General features: G+C 38.1%; 1 protein-coding gene across 2 annotated transcripts in view; it reads left to right on the forward strand.

Annotated features, from left to right (window-relative positions):
* The window catches only part of METAP1D (methionyl aminopeptidase type 1D, mitochondrial), a 90,691-nt gene that overhangs the window by 69,065 nt on the left and 521 nt on the right, over positions 1-21,105 (forward strand). Inside the window, exons 2-9 of one of the 2 annotated variants that reach the window (XM_086718903.1) lie at positions 3,077-3,234; positions 5,249-5,398; positions 6,815-6,963; positions 7,543-7,585; positions 11,413-11,576; positions 18,520-18,617; positions 19,943-19,990; positions 20,937-21,015. In XM_086718903.1, coding sequence (XP_086575029.1) covers positions 3,077-3,234; positions 5,249-5,398; positions 6,815-6,963; positions 7,543-7,585; positions 11,413-11,576; positions 18,520-18,617; positions 19,943-19,990; positions 20,937-21,015 — 889 coding nt within the window. Of the gene's footprint in view, positions 1-3,076; positions 3,235-5,248; positions 5,399-6,814; positions 6,964-7,542; positions 7,586-11,412; positions 11,577-14,188; positions 14,991-18,519; positions 18,618-19,942; positions 19,991-20,936; positions 21,016-21,105 lie in introns of those variants that run through there. The other variant, XM_086718904.1, reaches the window with a different exon arrangement.

Consider the following 21,105-nt stretch of genomic DNA (forward strand, 5'->3'; position numbering starts at 1 on the left):
TCAAAAGGGAAATACTTACAACCTTGTGTCTTGTCTGTGATCCTATCTAGGGATGCAGTTAGGGAGCCTGGAGTCATCGGTTGATTCCACCTAAGTCTTTGCTTTAGCTGGGATCCAGATTTTCTGTTCCATATCCTTAGACTGCCATCCAACTTCTGTCAGCCACCTCACCGAAGCCTGTGTTTGGTCAACGAAGGGAGCAGGGCTTGAGAGAGTGGATGGATTAGGTCAACCCAAAACCACTTTTGGAAAAATAACCTAATGGTAGTACCTTTTAATAGTTTTGTAATGCCTTTACGTTTTCTGGATGTTTTTCATATGTATGAGAAAAATAATATATTTTGGGGAGGCAAGTTGATCTGCTTTCTCACAGCTTTGGGACTTACTACATGTCCCTGGGGAAGTTACTTACCTTTGGGTACCTCAGTATCTTCAACTGTGAAATGGAGCAATAACAGTTCACAACGCATAGCGTTCTCATTAAGATTCAGGAGCTAACATATGTAAAGTGCCTAGTACAGTAATTGACACATAGTAAGTGCTCAGTATTAGAAGCTATAATGGAGCACATATTTTCTTTCTCATTTCACTTTTTAAGCGTTCTTGAAGGAAATACCATTTATTAGAATGCAAAGTGTTTTCACATACTTTTTCACATATTCTAATTAATTCTCACCTGAGACTCAAAAGAAGAAACTTGATCAGGGCCATACAGCTACTGAGTGATAGAGCCTAAATGAAAGTCCAGCTTCTGCTTTCTAACCATCTGATTTTCCTAGGAAAATGCCCTGCCCCCATATACCAGTTGACAGTCCTAGAGCTGGTGGTGGTGTCTTCTGGAAATGTACAAGCTGCAGGGAATATGTACCTGCCTCTATTTAAAAGAACTTTTGAGGGGCGCCTGGGTGGCGCAGTCGGTTAAGCGTCCGACTTCAGCCAGGTCACGATCTCGCGGTCCGTGAGTTCGAGCCCCGCGTCAGGCTCTGGGCTGATGGCTCAGAGCCTGGAGCCTGTTTCCGATTCTGTGTCTCCCCCTCTCTCTGCCCCTCCCCTGTTCATGCTGTGTCTCTCTCTGTCCCAAAAATAAATAAACGTTGAAAAAAAAAATTAAAAAAAAAATAAAATAAAAGAACTTTTGATATTTAAAAGAAGTGGTATTGCTGCATTTTGTCTAGTATTTGGAATTGTTTAAAATAACACCAAAACGATTCTAGAAGTTTGATTCAGCACAATTACATTCAACTTTATGGAAGAACGTAATTGAGTGAAACTTAGGACACTGAATCACTGACCACTGGGGTTTGTTGGTGTCCGTGCCGTTTTCCAGTTCACTTGGAGATCTTGACTTTGGAGGCCAGTACTCACCAGCAGTTCACGTTTCTATTATGTTTCACAGCTGAAATGTTACTCTAGGCCAGTAATTCTCATACTTTAATGGGCAGGAAAATCACCCTGAGGGCTCATGAAGGCACAGATTGCTGGCCTCATGCCAAAGTTTGAGTCAGTAAATTGAGAAGGGGTCCGATATTTTGCATTTTTTCCCATGTGGCGTTGATATGCTGGTCTAGGTACCACATTTTGAGAAGCAGTGCTCTGGACCAGAAGTTGATGAACTTCTGTAAATGACCAGATAGTAATTATTTTGGGCTTTGTGGGTCATACAGTCTCTGTCACAAGTACTCAACTCTGCCACCGTGGCTCAAAGCAGCCATAGATAATTATAAGCTGTGTTCCAATAAACCTTTATTTATGGGCATTGAAATCTGAATTTCATATGATTTCACATATTAAAAAATATTATTTTCTTATTTCTTTTTAACCATTTAGAAACATAAAAAATCACTTTTAGGTTATGGGCTGTACAAAAACAGGCAGCAGGCCAGATTTGGCCTTCGGGCTATCGTTTGCTGATCCCTGATGTGCAATTGTGATATGTTGGGGAATTTTCAAACTATTGTTTTAATTATAAAAGTAATGCAAGTGGATGGTTTAAAAAGGGGATGGTTAGAAGTATAGAAGAAGATAAAATGAATCAGGAAGTCTTCCTCCCCACCCCCAGCCCCGATCACATGCCCCAAAAATAACCACTGTTGATGAGTATCAATTTTCAGAAATTTTATAGGCATATACAAACTTATATAAATGTATAAATTATTTTTACATCAATGGGCTTTTTATACATATTGTTCAGCATGTGTTTTTTTCCTGACAATGGATGGTGGCTTCTTTACATGTCAACACATAAAAATGATTTAGCTTCTTCTCCAATAGCTTCATAGTTTTCTGTTGCGTAGATATACCATAAAGATTTCCCCAGTCCCCCATTGAGGGGAATTTGTGTTATTTCCCTTTTTTTCTACTACAAAGTGAGGGTCCATCTTCGTATATCCATTATTGCATAATACCTGCAAGGTAAGGTCCTAGGAGATGAACTGCTGAGTCAAAGAATATGTGCATTTAAAATTTTTGATAGATGTTTCTAAATTCCTGTTGTGGGTACTTTCGGATCCTGTGTTCATTTTGTTTCAGGGTTACACCCTACACTTCTGCTATTTAGTCTTTATCTGACTTGAGCATTCATCATAGTGAATTTTGGTATAATGCCTCCCTGCACGTGAACTTAACACAGAGTAGTAATCCTATCAAGGGCAAAAAGTGCAGCTGGCAATTTGTCCATGATTCTTGAAAGGAAAACAGCTTTAAAGAATATAAAGCCACCCAAACAGTGCCCTGAATCTAGGGTCATCCGCACATTTGCTGCATAAGGTACCACAACAGAAATTGTTCTTTTTGCAGACCTGGTACTTAGCAGATGCTTCTATATGTTTGTTTCCCGTTAGAGTGGAGTTTTCCATTGTCAAACATTTATGTAAACATAGTATTAGCTAATAAATATGCTGTGCTATTATTGTACTAGAACTCAGAATACCACTGCTTTCCTTTCTATTTGGGGCTTTTCCTTTTTTGAGCCAGTGAAGGATTAGGATAATGATTTAATAGACAACAAAGCAGCATCTTAACATGTAGCACTATGTTAGGTTTTTTTAACTTAAAATATGCCTATTTCTGCTCATAGGTTATCATAGAATTCTGTCTTCACCACTCAATCATATCTACTTACACAAGCAGTCAAGCAGTCAACAAAGAAGAAATTTCTTTTTCCGGAGACAAAGAGATATTTCACACAGTATAGTTTTGCCGGCCGCAGCTTCTCCAGCCCACCCAGTGCCTGAGGTACTGTATTGCCTATGATCTGCTGCTTTTTCCAGCCAAGATAAAGGTTAACTGCAGAAGCGATCAAATGTGTTTGCACCTTTCATTTCTGAGCCTTTTGAATCCTAATTTTTAAAGTTGGTTTATGATTTAAAATTGTGATTTGAGAAGTTGTAACATCTGCAGTTCTATCACGTTAATTTTTTTTAACTAAACCTCTCATCTTACAGCTGCTTAGATTATTCAGAATTAGTTTCTACCATGAAATTTTCTATATTAAATTTCTAACATGAAGGTAAAATTACGTGTCTATAGTTTCTTAACTTTTTCAGAGAAATAAAAAAATTGGCTGTCAAATTGGGATCATTCAAGAGAGATTACTTGAAGCCAATACACTAGGTGTTTTTTCCTAAAGCCTGCCCTTATACTTTCCATAGGATTAGTGCTGCTGTTTTTGAATCCTCTTTTAGAATAATTAAATAAAACCTCTTGCCTCAGAGCATTCTTGATTTTTTTTCAGAGATTACAATTCTGTGGAAAGAATCTATTTTCGAAATGCAGTATAAAGGAGGTGTGTGGGTCATGTAGGAAGAATGAGAACAGCTGAAAGAAGTATAGATTTCTCACAAAAATCACCTGCCTTCCCCCTTTTATGCATTTTTTTTAGCAGTAAACCCACATTAAGTATATTATACTCCCTGAAAGTGAGTGGCCCTTTTTTGTGGAAAGGGGCCAGTGAGACAGGCTACCAGAGCCCAGAAGTATATTCCTGGTATTTCCTTAGTGGGAAAGAAAAGGAAATGTCCAGAGAGATGAATGTATTGTTTTAGAAGTGTCAGTGACAACCCAGTAGCCCTTCTGCCTGTAATTGTAACCTGGCCACATCACAAAGCAGAGTGGAGACGAGAGCACAGTCTGCGGGGGAGACCGAGCGAGCTTTGGGCCCTGGTGGCAAAGCTGTAGGAGCAGGTGCTCATCCAGAGCTCAGCTGTGGTGCTGCGAGCAGTGGCATTACCTGTGTCAGGAAGGCCCCTCTGAACACAGGAATCAGTGACAGTCCTAAGCCCTGTGTGATACGCTTCACGAAGAGCAGACCCCTAACCTCAGCCCTTCCACAGTTGCTGTGATGTCAATTGAAATAGCGTTATCTCCCTCAGCTTCCTGTTCCCAACTGCCGTGTACCCTTCCTGGGTACTGTTCAACAATGCTTATGTGGCACTTTCCATAAATAGATTGTAAAGACCTGAGCAAAACCTTGGGACTGAAAGAAGCTCTGTGTGTAAAATTGTATTTATTTTCTGAATGCTGCCCACAGGTTTAAGTAAGCAGTGGAGAATGTTCTGCAAGGGTGATCAGAGTTGAATGTTTTGAGTTTGGGGGGGGGTTTCTTTGTTTGTTTTTGACAAGTGATGGAAATGTTCTAGGTATTCTTTATGCACTTAAAAAAAAAGAAAGAAAGAAAAAGAAAAGAAAGCTGTTTGGTTTTGTTCTCTAGTCCCTTCTTAGTTTGGGTACAGTTGCGAAGTGTAAGAAAAGTGTCTACGTAATAGGCTTCAGAAGACTTGACAGTCAGCCTTTTACATACGTTCATTCGGAGAGGGTGTTGTGAGCTATCCTTTGCATAAATTTTATCTTTGTGTTACGAAGATGAAAGTGCTCTTAATTAGCCATTGGGCAATTTGGAAGCTTGGTGCTATTTTTTTCATCAATGGCAATAATGCTTCTTACGGGCATGGGAGGAGGAAGAAAAGAAAACCACTGTTTGTTTTGACCAGAAGTCTACTTCAGACCAGTTTGACTCAAAGCACAGTAAGGTTAACAGACCATCCAGAAGCAGCACTAACAGGCAACGTTAAGTTCAAAAGGGCAGGGGAAGGAACTGGGGGCAGCCTGGAGGGTCTGTTGTGCTGGCTTCGGAGGTCGGTGCTCCGGCAGGAAGGGCAGAGCTCCATGAAGCAGGAGGCTGTGTCCGAAAAAATGATCCCATTGTCGTGTGCTGGGTTCTGATCTTCATTTTCAATCCTTTTTCCTCAAGCACATAAAGAAGCCAGACTATGTGACGACAGGCATTGTACCCGACTGGGGAGACAGCATAGAAGTTAAGAATGAAGATCAGATTCAAGGGCTTCGTCAGGCTTGTCAGCTGGCCCGTCATGTCCTCCTCCTGGCTGGGAAGAGTTTAAAGGTGGCGTCTCACCAAGCCTCAGAAGGGCTTACAGAAGGGGCAACAAACCCTCCTCTTTGCCTTCTTTCCATTTAACTCTTCTTTTGTATATATCTAATTTGTTAAAAACCAAGTAAAGCCTGGGATGGGGGAAAGGGATTTTATTATTTTATGTGTTTTTTTAAGAGGTAACTTAAAATCCAAATTCAGTTTTAAGTATCAGGATTCTAGAAATACTTTGGGCCCAGTCAGCCTGTCCAACTTGATCCAGGGCAGACAGCTCTGACTTCTGCCTCCTTATTCCTGCCTGTAGTTTCTGCTTTTATTCCCCACATTATTTCTGTGTGCCTGAAGAGTTGTTCTGCCTCATCCTTTGTTTCCTGTTTCTTGCATTAGCTCTGCAAAGAAAGATTAGAGCAGATAACACAAAGCTATAGGTAATATAAAAATGTAACTATGGACAACTATCTTACTACAAGATTTAGTTCTTCCAGAATAATCTGAGAAACACCCTGCTTTATAGGAATCCTTAAATATATATGGGCCTGTAGTTTCCAAAAGGTGGGCAGAATTTAAGAAGTGAGTCTCAGGAATGAAATCACTTAGGGTATCATTTGTGTAATAAAGTTGTTATAGCAACATAACTAAGCTTAATGTGAATATCAAATAACACAAAGAAATATTACAGAAATAGTTAATTTTTAATAAAAGATTTTGTTTTAGAATTTTATGACTTACGAGTTTATGGAGATATCTTCATGTACTCATAAAACTCAATTTTATTTTTGTTTTTTTTAGTTTGAGAGAGGATTTTTTTTAGTTTGAGTTTGAGAAAAAATACTCTCCAAAGTATTTTTTTTAAACAATGGATTTATTCAGGTATGAAAGAAATCAAGATTTGTGAAAACCAAATTTCTACGATAGGTATCAGACTGAATTTTTAAAATAATGATCCATAATCTCCCCACCATTGCTGCAAAGCCCATGTAAGATTTCTCTTAGATAAGAACGTGTGGGATGACCTACTTTTCAAGCTTTGTCATCGAAACTGAAGATACTTTTGAGAATGTATTTATATGCTTCAGCTAGCCTGAGGCACTAACCATTGAAGAAGAGGAAGGAATTGCCCAGGAAGCTTTGTGAAGTGTTCAGGTCCAAAGGAGTCATGTCATTGAATGACTCACGGATAATTTAAAGGATCTTAGAGTTTAAAGTCTCCATTTCCTAATAGCCCATAACACCATCCTATGCCCAGTTGTCCAAAAGGCACAATTAAAAATTTAATGTTAATCACCATTAATTAAACTGTTGTATCACAAGTTTATCACAGTAAATTTATATAATCTCATCAGAAAGTACTGTAGCTGTAGACATAGTCAATGAGTGCAGGAAATGACTTCAACAGTTGCTGCACAATTTCTTTATTTAATATTTTAGGTTGACATGACAACTGAAGAGATAGATGCTCTTGTCCATCAGGAAATCATCAGTCATGATGCTTATCCCTCACCTCTAGGCTACGGAGGTTTTCCAAAATCTGTTTGTACCTCTGTAAACAACGTGCTATGTCATGGTATTCCTGACAGGTATTCATTGCTTAATAACATATTGTTCCTTCGGAAACTAAAACATGAAACTAAGATCTATAACATATGTTGAAAGATACTAGTTTAATTGAAACCCACCTGTAAACTTTTGAAGCTGATTATGGTAAAACAAAAATTTTGAAGTATTTTGCCTCAACGGGACATAATTTAATGTTTGTTAAAGCAGTGTGTAATCCACACAAGTCATGGTTCATGAAATATTTCTTTTACCTTCTTAAGTTTTAACCATATAAATGGTAAAAATCCAAATGTAGGCAAATATAGATTATCAACTGTTGTTTTGGGTCTTTGCAAAATTAAGGAAACTAATAAGTACATTTTTTTAAAGACTGTTTTAAAGATTTTTAAACAATGGCAGTATGTTCCTATTATGTATGTCTTGTAAAATTTGATGTGACTAATGTAACTTAAAGATTAGATATAGTTATTCCATTTATTCCTCTTCCACTCCAAATTATCATTGTGACTCACTGGGTGTGTGATAGTCTTAGGTATTTATTTTTACATTCCTTTTATTGAGATCTGTCTATCACCATTTTTATTCTGTTTATGTTTCAGTCGACCTCTTCAGGATGGAGATATTATCAACATTGATGTCACGGTGAGTAAATAATATAAAAAAATAGTCTTTGATCAACTTCAGAATTGCTGGTAGCAACAGGAAGAATTGTGGATTGAAAATGTGAACTGCACCAAGGGAAGTGCTGTTTACTTCCAGACCCAGACGCAAGCAGCTGGTTTCCTTTTTTGTCTTTAACTCTGTGTTTATTCCAAGTAAACCCAGGCCTGACTTGAATTTAGGGCTGGAATCAGATGCACTGAGATCAATGTTGGCCTAAGTGAAATGTCAACCCAATCCTGCTATGTGTCATGTTTTTGAGAAGGTGTAATTGTTATTGATCCACTGTGTAGTTAATGCAGAGCACCACAGCACTGGGCAGCTGCTGAAGCTAGATATGTATGAGATGAGCTAACGCGAAGAAAGCCAGCATTTTTCCTTCACTCTGCCAAGATTGATCTTCCTCTTCCTGCTGATTTTGAGTGGGGCCTGTCATTATCTTACTCTGTCATTAGGGGCTACATTGGCCTGTGTGTGTCAGTCTATTTGGACAGCAACTCTTTTGCTAGCAGTGTTCCTTAGATTTATTAAAATCCCTGAAGGTAACGTCGTGTTCCATTTCTGGTATAGAGGGTGTAGAGAGCCTTGAACTTGGAACATACAAACAGAGTGGTTTTCTCACTGAACCTAAGTTTTTACCAAATGGTTAACAGCCTTTCTTTTAAATAACAACCCAAAGTGATTTCACATGGAAACTTAGAATTGTACAAGCTCTAACCTTTACTAATTCCCTCAGCCTCTCACTATTCTCAGACTTGGATGATTTGTGCCTTGGCAGTTCATTTTACTAAAAAATTTTGTAGCGGTTCCTTTGGATTATGTAGATTGGAGATAAATTCTATACATCTGATGATTAATAAATTATTTTTAAATGAATAAATAAAATTTAATCATCTGATGAGAACTTGTTGAGACAGACAACATTCAAGGAGTATAGCTTCTATTAATAAGGAAATATTTTTAATAATAGTTATTTGTCTATCCAGACCATGAAGACAGGTAAGTGTGGGAATGAGGTAGAAATTGGCATCCAACCGTTGGGTTTGGTCAAATTTTTAGTTGTTTAAATTAACTCACCCTCTTGTCTTCCTATCAGTTTGTATGATAATATAGTCAGGGATTCTTTTATTGCTGATACTTTTTCATATATCATTTTGTCCTACTTAGAATACTTGAACATTTGCTCCACATAGATTCAGTTGGTTTATCTTTCCAACTCAGAATCATGTAGAGGGAGATATTTTATGAAGTATACCTGAAATAAAGTATTTTTCATGATATACTTTTCTTTTGAATTGTAACTGATTTAGGGGTTTTACATTTATCATCTCACCTAATCACCCCCTAATAAAATATTGCTGCTTTGAATGAAGCCAGCACACTCTTTCCTGCTGCTTCCAGTTCATCCAAAGAGAATATTCCATGCCTTTTCTGTTTTCCTGAAGACTTTTAATAAACAATTCCAATTTTAACATTCAAATATTTCACAGTTGCAAAACTAATAAAGCAAAGTGAAATATTTCAGGTGTCTAGAAATATGGAGGAGTCAGGAAGCATACAGGTAGGTATCTTAACAAATTATATTTCTTTTTCTTTACCCTTCCCCACAAATTATATTTCTTATGAGATCTTTTATTAAGTGAAAGACTCCATTATTAGATCCTTATACTTTATTAGAAAATACTCATTATGTGTTTTATAATTGTTTACATGTAGTATATACATCACAGGAAAACAGGCGTCTTTCCCCCTTGAAAGTTGAATGTTAAAAAATAGACAATGAGATATCCAGAGTAGTTGCTCAATAAATATTTGTTTAATAAATGAAGTACAAAACAAGAATACTTTGTGAACACAAATCCTAATTATAGATAACTGCCACAGACTTTCAAAAGTATCGTTATTTCCATATATATTGAGTTTTCTAAGTAGTCATTTTGAAAGCTAGCCAAAAGAATTATACAAAGGCAAATAAAGATTTTAAAAAATATTTTTACTTAAATAACAGTTATAAAACACTGAGTTATACATTAAAAAAATTTTTTAATGTTTAGGGGCGCCTGGGTGGCTCAGTCGGTTAAACGTCCGACTTCGGCTCAGGTCATGATCTCACGGTCCGTGAGTTCGAGCCCCACGTCGGGCTCTGTGCTGACTGCTCAGAGCCTGGAGCCTGTTTCAGATTCTGTGTCTCCCTCTCTCTCTGCCCCTCCCCTGTTCACGCTCTGTCTCTCTCTGTCTCAAAAATAAAAACGTTAAAAAAAATTTAAAAAAAAAAAAATTTTTTTTTAATGTTTAGTTTTGAGAGAGAGAAACACAGAGTGCAAGCAGGGGAGGGGCAGAGAGAGAGGGAGCACAGAATCTGAGGTAGGCTGCAGCCTCTGAGCTGTCAGCACAGAGTCCGATGCAGGCTGATGCAGGGCTCGAACTCACGAACCGCGAGATCATGACCTGAGCCAAAGTCAGAGGCTTGACGGACTGAGCCACCCAGGTGCCCCTATGCATTTTGTAAAGTGATTATTACTCTTGTATTGGCAACTGTTATATATTTGTGTATAAAATCAAACTTGTGCTTTCTTGGATTGCAAATGGGAATAAATGTATAAAATTCTATTGCAAGGAGTTAAGGTCATTTGACATAGTAGAGAAAACATTTGATTAGAAGCCAATAACCCATCATATTAATCTGGATCTACCTCTGTATTCCACCACTAACCTGAGACAAGTTACTTGTGTATGCCTCAGTTTTCTAACTTAGAAACCGAAGACATAGTAAAGACTTTTCCTGCTTCCCTTACAGAGGATAGTATTTTTTTAATGCAGAATAATATACAGATTTAAGATATTAAATCAGTATTAAAACAGTCAGGAAGCTCAGATAAACATCTTTTTTATAAGTTTCTGCATTCTACTTCATGAGAAAGAGAAATGTGAAAAATAATTACATAGGTCAAATTTATGCAAAATAGCAAATGCCATGCTATGTCTAAGGATCAGCTTTCAACCAGTCTCCTCTACCTTCTCTGTTTATTATAGTGTTTGTTATTATTGATTTTTATAACAAATCTGGTATTTTTCAAGATCCTATGGGGCCTTCTGAATCATTGACAACTGATAAAATTGTTTTTTCTGTAATTTTATCCTTAAGTCTATTTTGTTATCGTTTAATCCTTTAAAACCCATGTATAGTGTTTTCTGTTAACATTCTGCTATCTGGAACATTTGATTAAGGTTTCACTTCCAGATAGGACTTTTCCATAGCATATTTCATTCTCATATCAAGCCACTTCAATTCTTAGAACTAAATTCTCCTATGTCTAATACTGACAAGTCTATTTTATTTCTTCTTATCTATCACTTCCAAGTATAGAAATGGTAAATAAAAGATCATATATCTCCATGACACTGAAGAAACTTCTCACTATGTTAAATACTTCTGGGTTCTTTAGACCTATTATAGTAATTATGGGTCAGTGTCTTTGGTCAGTAAATTATGCATATGTAGTTTTGTCTTCTCAGAAACAAAATGAGGTATCAACATTTTAATAGCATTGCTAATCATAATGCTATTGAAATAGCCCTACCATTACATATTTATTTTTAAATTTTGTAATATTGTTGTATGGCTTCTTTTTTTAAAATTTCTGTGAGGCTTTAGCATGTCCCTTTTTTTTTTTTGGTAGGGAAACTTGAGAGTAATTCTGGAAGAGTGAAATATATGAATCTACTAAATGCATAGATGAGCACAATATATACTTTAATGAGTACATTTACAAACAAGAACACATTTTAAAATGTTTGCCTGTGTTTAGGTCTATTACAATGGCTACCATGGAGATACCTCTGAAACATTTTTGGTGGGCAATGTGGACGAATGTGGTAAAAAGTTAGTGGAGGTTGCCAGGAGGTGTAGAGATGAAGCAATTGCAGCTTGCAGAGCGGGGGCTCCCTTCTCTGTAATTGGAAACACAATCAGGTAAGCCTTACACTGACAAGTAAAGGGAGGGTTGGCAAATGGTACAAAGGTTATTGGTGGCTTGGTATAAAGTTGATGACATGTTTTATGATTCAGAACCATCATTTCAGTCTGATATCAGTATGTGGACTGCCAAGCTGCAGTGTTGTTCCCTGGGTTTAAAAAAAAAAAAAAAAGAAAGACTTTAAAACAGTGAATTATACTCAGGTCAGCGGGAAACTTATAAGAGCAGCAAGCAATATTTATACGACTGCTTTAGTTTTAGCTCGACATACTAGTCTGTAGTGTTCCTTTACTCAAAATCATACCAAATATGGAAAAAAGTACCTAAGGGGGTAAACATCCCAACTCTTGGGTAATGAAACAGGAGAAAAGCTAAATTTTATAAAGGAATGAGGTGAAACATATTCTTGTGATACAAAGGTAAAAAGCATTAGCTCGAGCAAGCCTTACCTTTCAAATCAGTGGATTACCAAACAGGCTAAAAGGGTAAGCTAATGTCCTTTTCTCGTCCGGTTCAGTTTTCCTGTACACCATTGTTTATTTTCCAAACGGTATTCTATGCGTGCTTTGTGAGTATATGTGTATTTTCTGAATTCAAGACTTTTCCCTATAATCTGTTACCTACGTTTAGATCTTTTTTCCCCCATAACTGTTTTGAAGTAGACATTCGGAATATGTGTTTTCATCTAAAAGTAATACATTTTGTTAAAGATGATCACATCAGTACCTTTTAAAGCACTGTTCTCATTAATATGAACCATTGAACACTTGCCGTTTGTCTAAAGGACGGAAGGCGTAGTCACCTTGAAAAGATGCTGCCTTTTTTCTTCGTAAGCCCTCAAATACTTTAAGAAAAAAGGCAATAAAATATCAGTTAAATGTATTTATGGCTTTAAAAATATTGTAACAATGTCTGAATCAAACTTTAGTAAAATCTCTTTGGGTTATATCTGAGAAGCTTTTATTGAAGACTTCGAGCAAAATTGTGTTTTTGACAGTTTTAAATTATAGGCTAACTAGCCTGGGAAAAAAGGATAGTGTCTCTCTGTTCTTTCATAGGAAATGTTGAATCAGACCCCTACTGGGAAAAGAAATTTAATGCATATCTCACTATCTTACTGTCCATGAATATAATAGAAATGAATTCAAAATGCAGTTTTATTTTTGCAAATGGGATGAGTCGATAGATGTATCTCATATTTTTGAACACCTAGGGTTCAACAAATTTACTGGTGGTGCTCTTGCATTTTAACAAAATTTATTCTTCAGTAGAAGGGGGCAGAGAACACTAGATTCTTATTCAAGCATTCTATCGAGCTCTGCATTCATGGCTGTGTCTAAAGGGCATGTCAGCCTTTGATTCTCTCTGAGAGGTAATTATCCTTTTCCTGTCACGGAACAACAAATGATAGCTAACTACAGAGGCACATTTGCAGTAGTCACATTCATCAACTGCAGAAAAAAAAATTCAATTTAATTGTGCAACACAGCTGCACATGGGCTTTTGAGCATTTCTGTTGTTCTCCCTGTCTCGCTATTCCTCCCTCCAGATCTATTTTTTAAACTTTTTTTCTGGTTATTTTTTCCCCTTTTTGTCTCTTCTTCCATTTTTACTCTCTGTACTTTCTTGTTAAAGTAATTTTCCTTTGTGGCTCTCATTCTTTTTTCCCCATTGAAGGCTATGAATGTAGAAAATTATCACAATTACTCATATAATTGAGCCTCTTTGTAGCAAGTGCAACTCCAGTAGCCTTTCTCCATCATGAAAATGGTTTCATTATAGGGTTTTTCATATTCTCTGACACCATCTACACAGAGGAACAGGCGTGCAGATGAGATGTGCTAGGAACAGGCTAGATCAGTAAGGTCACAGTAGGAATAATTAGCTCTGCTATGGAAAGAGCATCTAGGCCTTTTACTGCTACATAAATGTACTGTCCGTGGCTTTTAGTCACAAAAAAACTTACTAACAAATGGAGCTCCCGCCTACTACTTTGAAAAAAAGATTTGTATCAACACTACAATTTTCCATCATTAAGACTAATAACACAGAGCCTAGTATACATCAAGGGGAATAAAAAGAAAAATCTCACATTCAAGTGGCGGCTGGGTGCTGACCTTTGTTCCCTTTTTTTGTGTACGACTTAACTCTTTACAAAAAAGAGCCACACGCCACACCAACATGCAGGTGAACTCCAGCTAGTACTCGCAAAGCGTAGCATTCAGTCGGAAAATCTGATAAATCTCCATGCAGGATAATGCATTTCATTACATATTCACTACATTAATTCTAGCTACATAAAAAGAAGAAGAAGAAGAGGAAGAGTAGAATTGAAAGTGACATTGGATTTTAGCTATCTGGACGCAAAGGTCAGTTTTCGCAGAGGATGAATTTGCATGTACAAGCTCCTTTGAAAACCAGATCAGTCTCAACAACTACACTTACAAAAACTACGTGAAAAATAATAGACAATGAACTTTTTACTTTTACCCTGATACATTTCGTTGTTTAGATGGCTTGTGTCTGCCACTGGGGACTAACAAATGTTTGTTCTGGTGTGTTAAGGCAGTGTTTCTGGACCTCTATTATTTCGCCTTTTCTTATTCAGGCAGGATCTCAAGGGAGTAAATAAACAATCTCCACCTTTAAGCCAAAAGTACTTGGAATCATTACAGACCGAAGGTTTACAAGCATCTTTCAACCAGCCTTACTTATTTTAAGATATTTACCATCTTTCGCACAAATTCCTTCTCCTGATACACCATGAAAAGAACATGCAAGCATCTTTTATGAGTAGTACGTCACCAAAAGCCGAGTGATCTTTATGGGAAATTTTGAAATTCTCTGAAGCCTGTAAGGATGGGATGGTATCTCCGGAGAAACACTGGCTAAAATAGTTTAATGAGAAGAGTTCTCTCTGTGCCCTTGTGCTTCATGAGGGATGGCTAGTGATGTTTCGGCTACAGTGTTACCACACTCCCTGTACCTCCATTTGCTTCAAATCATTTCTAAATCCGTGTATTTGTAATTATCTCTAGATGATATGATCCGTGCGTATGAGAATACTGTGAACGTGTAGATTCACGCATCCCAAACATGTGACAGTTCAATCAAAAATAATTTAAACTTACAGTTGTGAATGTCATGATCAAAGTATCAATAAATGGTTTTTAATGTTTAATTCATAAGTATATGTTTTGATATTAATTTAGAAGAATATAAAGCAGATTTTTAAAAATAATCTCTTTCTATTAGATTATGCACATTTAAACAATAAGTGGCTCAGGCAAAATAAGTCATTTTAATGTCATCCGTGATGGATTTTTCTTGACAGCTACTGTAAATTACAATTACACTGCTTCCCTCTGCACACGAAAGTAAGCACTGCAATAAATTATCTCTTATTTCAACCCATCATGTCTGCTTTTCGGAAACAGAAAACCTCAAATAAAAGTTCAGCACTATTGTAAGAAAAATACAGTAATTTGTGATCCAGCTTGAGACATAAACGTGTACCGTTCTTTTGGAAAACGGTTGTTGGCTTTCAAAAATATTACTAATTGTACTTAAACATTACTTGTCATTAGAGGGAATCCTTGGACTTGTGCATTCCTTCATTCAAAGCTGACTGCTTAAAATAAAAATCTGGAAAGACTGAAGTAAAATTCTGTAACTTGGAAGATCAGGTGCCATTTAATCAGAGATACGACTGTTTGGAAATTGGTGCTGTTTATAGGATTCACGTAGAAATGGTGATAAAACTATTTCCGTGTGCGTTTTTATTTCTTTAGAAGAGCATGCACTTAAATATAGTACTCCTCTGCCCTCTTGGCGAATGTATCCTTAGTCATAAAATGTAGCTGAAATGTATTAAGAGTTTTAATTTCTCCAGACAATACTTCAATTGAGGAAAACTACCTCACGAAAGGGAATTAAACTGAAGAAAACAGTCACAAGATGAAATTCCTTAAGAGAGATTTCTCTTTCAACTATAAACTGTAACTGAAACATGAACTATAATAATAGTATAATTTGAAAGTAAGTTCATAGACTATGTTTATACACTTCCTTCTTCCTTCCCCCTCTTCTCTCACCCCAAATAGTCCCTATGAAGGACTTCAAGTCATAAACGTGCTCAGGCTCATAGGTAAACGTACTGCCTGAGAGGATTTCTAGTGAGGGAAAATCAGAACAAAACAGCTAATGCCAGGAGAATTCTTTTCAGTAGATTTCAGCAGAAAGAAGGCAGATCTCATGAGTGGAATGTCCAGGACAAGAAGACCCTTGTGCTCAGAAATGGTCAAGGCCCTGTAATGGCTGGTGTTGGGGCGCCACGGAGGCATTTCTTGGGCACCCCTGCCCGTCCAGCTGTTTCCATTTTCCTCACCACACCAGTTAAGAGAAGCACACATGCTCCACCTTCCCATGCCACAGTCAGGGTTACCACTACTCGCTTTCCTGTTAGAGCGGGACCTGCTATTACAGGTCCCTTGGATTATCTCCATGAAATTAGATTTGGACCCTAGAATCAGGTAGATAATCTTGTGTTTCCCATATATTCCAAAGTAGTAGAAGGAGCATTATTTTAAGTAGTAATTAGGGACATTAATGAGATTTAATGGCATTTAGTCCCAGTAAGTATGTGTTGAAAAGCTCACTACAAATCCAAAAGGAAAATACCCTGAAAAAGCAGATAGAAGTATATACTTAGCTTCTGGGAATCAAGCATTGAGATGGGTGCTTAGCCAAGGAGCTGAGTGAAATTTGTCCGGTTCTTTTCTTCTTTCCACCCGGCTGTGAAATCCTGACCTTTGTGTTCATGACACATACATTCTATGATACTCCTATGACCATAAGTTCCAGCAGGATCCAGGCAGCAAATTGTTGTAGGAGAATGCACTCAAATATCTTTAGCCACCTTGTAATTGCCCAGATTTTTTTTATGAAGAGGAATGAGAGGGATGATAGCAGAGGGAACCCAAGTGTTTTTTCAGAGTGGGTTTTCTTCTTCTCCTTTCATCAGAAATTAAAACGAAGATTGCCATTGTAACACACATTTAAGATGTAGCCGTGATGCCTACCAATCAGTTAGATCCCAGGGTTTTTTTTTTAGGGTTTTGTTTTGTTTTGTTTTGTTTAGAAAATAAAATAGAACAGTTTACATTGACTGTTCTTAGAATCATTGAGGTCTGTTGGGATTGAAGTCACATAATTTACAGGTTTTTTTTTTTTTTTTTTTTTTTTTTTTTAATTTTTTTTTCAACGTTTATTCATTTTTGGGACAGAGAGAGACAGAGCATGAACGGGGGAGGGGCAGAGAGAGAGGGAGACACAGAATCGGAAACAGGCTCCAGGCTCCGAGCCATCAGCCCAGAGCCCGACGCGGGGCTCGAACTCACGGATCGCGAGATCGTGACCTGGCTGAAGTCGGACGCTTAACCAACTGCGCCACCCAGGCGCCCCATAATTTACAGGTTTAAGTAGAACCCATTCTTGTAAAAAAAAAAAAAAAAAGTCTTGATCAGTATTGTCTTGTCTCAGTCTCTCTTCCACCCTCTATCCACTCCTCAGTTTTTATTCAGAAATTGTGTGGTACAAATGGAAACACCTTGGAAAAGTTTTTGTACCTCCTGCCCAAAGAGCAAAAGCACATAGAAATAACTATAACCATAAGGTACAACTTTAAGAGATAAAAATGTTGACTTATTATTCCTGTTGTCAACACATGCTTAGCTTACCTATTTCTGCACTATCGGTTACATGGAAATTAATTCTGAATGAGAGGCTGTCCACCTGCTATTTGTAGTGACATCCTGGTCCAAGGGAAGATATCTTACAGGTCTGGAGATGCAACTTAAACGTATTCAGTGATAACTATTGACATGAATGCTCATAGAGATGCTGCCTTTGAGTTCATGTTAAATTGAACCTAGGGTCTGTTGGAAACTCTAGTTTGAGATCTGAAAACTTTGATTTTGGTAAAAATTTAAATAGGAGTCCTATAAATCCTGATTTATTGTTATGGTTAGGGTTAGGGCACTGTGCCCCTTATCCATGTGGAAATATAAATTGTTAATGGTATATATGTTCTTATCTTTGTGGTACTCCTAGAAATGAATATGTTCACCTGATTTCAAAAACAACTTCTTAACTTTATAGGTGAAGATTTTAGGGTTGGATTCTATTTGCCACATTTCATTTATATGGAATAGATGGAACCCAGTACATTTGCATGTAGAAATAACTAATAAAGCGTTAAGAATTAGGAATCACAATACTAGCTTCTCTTAAGCATCACAGTGATTAAAAAACATTCTGTGTGAATTTTGTTAATGATACAGGTCTTGCATGGAAATCCCAATGAGCACAAAGTTTTGGAGTATTTTAAGAATGTTGACAAAGCAGATTTGACCTTTTGTATGAGTGTTTCTGTTTCTAAGATGTATAATGTTTTGAAATAGGCCAAAACAAGGGAACTATAAAAGTAGGAAGTCACATTTCTAGATTGCATTTTTGTTTCTCTGTTTGGTTCTCAAATTAGTATTAATTTGCACAGTCTTTGGCGAAACCTCATACAAACAAGGCAAGTTTTTATTCCCTGCATTCTATACACATGTATTTTGGTTATGTATATCGATCTATATATGAGATAACACTCATTTGTTATCTAAAAGTGGCCTTGTTTGAATGCTGTACTAAGGTAAATGAAACAAACTACTATGTTAGATACATACCTTTTTTCTTAATTTATCCAAAGGGAGTCATTACATGCAATGGCAACAATTTTAATTATTCCAGAATAATGAAAACAGTAATATTATCATCTGACTCTAAATATAACTGATTTTTTCTCTTTCAGGGGCTATTTTAAAGTGACTTTAAGTATGCATTAAAAACTTACCTAATTTAATTAAATATTTTGTTTGGTCACTTTTAAAGCCACATAACTCATCAGAATGGTTTGCAAGTCTGCCCACATTTTGTGGGACATGGGATAGGATCTTACTTTCATGGACATCCAGAAATTTGGCATCATGGTAAGAAAGTGATTGAATGGAATCTGGAAAAGGCAGTTTTGTTCCTGAGGCTCCTCTAACTTTGAATGCCTATTATCATCCTTTGGTGTGTATGCATGTGTATGTGTAGTGGTGGGGGGGTTTACTTAATTGTAACCAGCACATTACAATGTTATTGGATTAGAGCCCAGCAGTTTTCAGTCTCAAAGAAAGGTTTATTTTGCTTTTTGTCTTCCCACAAAAGGTGATGGCTAGAAGGCACAAGGGATATTTGCCTAGAAAGTTACTGAAAACAAAATGCCACTGCATCAATGTCCCAGCAGCATGCACATACGACTGTTTTCTGTTTTTCTTTTCCTACCCCCTTCTCTAACTGCTGACTGTTGTGGTTAAACTTCATTACATCCTACACAGCGTTGACAGCTGATCTATTTAGCAGCATGTACTCTTTAGTGATTTCTAGATTATACCCACCCTTGTGTTCCTTCCCCAGAGCCTCCTCTTTTCACTGCCTGGGTGTGCACCCTACAGTGAGAACGCAAGGGTGGGCCAGAGCAGTGGGAGGATTTGGGTGTGGGTAGGAGGCGGTTCTATAGAGTGGCCCCCAGGGGAGCTGCACACCTGGACAGGGCCCAAAGGAAAGTTGGGCCTTGACCTGTGTGCTTGGGGTGGGAGCAGTCCCTGGAGGGAATACCGCCTGGAACCCATTACCCGGAAGATCTCCGTAGACCCAGCAGGTCAGAATTCCTTTTGCACCAGAGAGTCCTTCCTCCACCCCCCCCCCCCCCCCCCCCCCCGCCCCAGGCAGCTCAGAGGAGGTCCGGGCAGGAGTGCAGACGGAGCATCTCAGGCGTGTACCCCACCCTGCCCCAACACTTGGAGTTATTTCAGGGTTACCCGCCCTGTCCTAGCCTCCTGCTCCAATCTGCACACTAAGTGGCTGCCTTCCCTTCGTATCAGTTCCCCAAGGTATCTTCCTCTTTGGGGTAGGAGGGCAGGGCCTAGGACCCAGTGAAACCAGGAGACCTTGAAGCAAGTGGCCAGGGGACAGTGGAGGGGGGAACGCAACAGGTGTCTGGAACACCCAGGCTGCCTCTGCTAGGCCTTGGTGCACCCTTCCCAGGGGTCTTGACCCCCAGCAAAGAAAATGTAGAGGCTAAGGCCCAGAACCCCTGTGTTTAACCCCTTGGCAGTAGCCACTACCAGGATTCTAGATCTCTCCATCCTTCCTTCTACCCTAAAAGAAAGTAAAATGACCAAGGTTTTTGAGCAGTCCTGTCCTTCTAATTCTGTTTCTCTTTCTCTCCATTTCCCACTCCCCCTACTCCATATATTTTGTTTTGCAGCGAATGACAGCGATCTACTCATGGAGGAGGGAATGGCGTTCACCATAGGTCAGTGCCCAAGTTCCCCTTTAGAGAGCGGTGGCTCCTGGGTGGAGGCAGCAGCGCTGGCCTAGGCCAGGCAGTCCCGTGAAGGAATAATAAAGCCAATCAGTGTAATGAAATAATTCAGATGCATAGCAAATCTGATTAAATAATATCCTCGAGTCCCATCTTCCTAAATCAGATACTTACCGACACATTTAGGAGACGGCAGCCGTCCAACCTCTAATTTTGTTACCAGCATAATGTGGTGTTTGGTTTTTTGTCTTGTTTTGGTTTTGTTTTGGTGTTTTTTTTTTTTGTTTTTTGTTTTTTTTTTGGTTTTGGGGTTTTGTTTTGTTTTTTTCATTAACACCCAGTGACTAGAAGTGATTATGTCCCTTGCTCTCTGTCAGCAAGTGGTATGTCCTTTCTGGCTGCCCATTCCTGGCTGATCATGTGGTTGGTGTCACCACCAAATTCCAATCACCTCAGACCTCAGAGGCATCATCTTTCTGACTGTGGTACTTAATGGAGAAGCAATTAGAGTGAAATAAGAAAATTGTTATTTGCTGATTAATGAACATTTTGAGCATGTTTTAAAAATTCAAATATTTTTAAAAACTGACTGGTATTTATAAGAGGGACTGGTGTTTGGGTGGTTATTATCCACAGGGTCCTAATTAAGGCTTGATTAAAATGCCCTTTTTTCTAAAAAAAAATTACGAACTAGGCAACTTCATACATTTTTTAATGCGGTGGTGTTTCCTCTTCCTACTGTTTAGTTTGTAGTATACTATGTAAGCAACATCAATTATCAGCCCTTGCGAGGTGACAACATGAACCCGTGGGGGAAGCGCTTGCGGGGAGGGGAGGAGAACCATCTTATTCTCTTTTTTCATAATCAGCCGAAACAGAAACAATATTTGACAAGAATCTGATTAGATCACTGCAGTAAATATTTTCCCTCTTACAGAGCCAATCATCACCGAGGGATCCCCCGAATTTAAAGTCCTGGAGGATGCATGGACTGTGGTCTCCCTGGACAATCAAAGGTGTTTGCTTTCTGTGCCATTGGCTTTGAATTCTATGGGAAGGGAAGCTTCGATCAACGGCCCTGGCCCTGGCGGGCTGCTGCTCCTCGC

The sequence above is a fragment of the Puma concolor genome, chromosome C1 (genome assembly GCF_028749965.1).
Source record: "Puma concolor isolate L17-30 chromosome C1, mPumCon1.1.hap2, whole genome shotgun sequence".
NCBI lineage: Eukaryota > Metazoa > Chordata > Mammalia > Carnivora > Felidae > Puma > Puma concolor.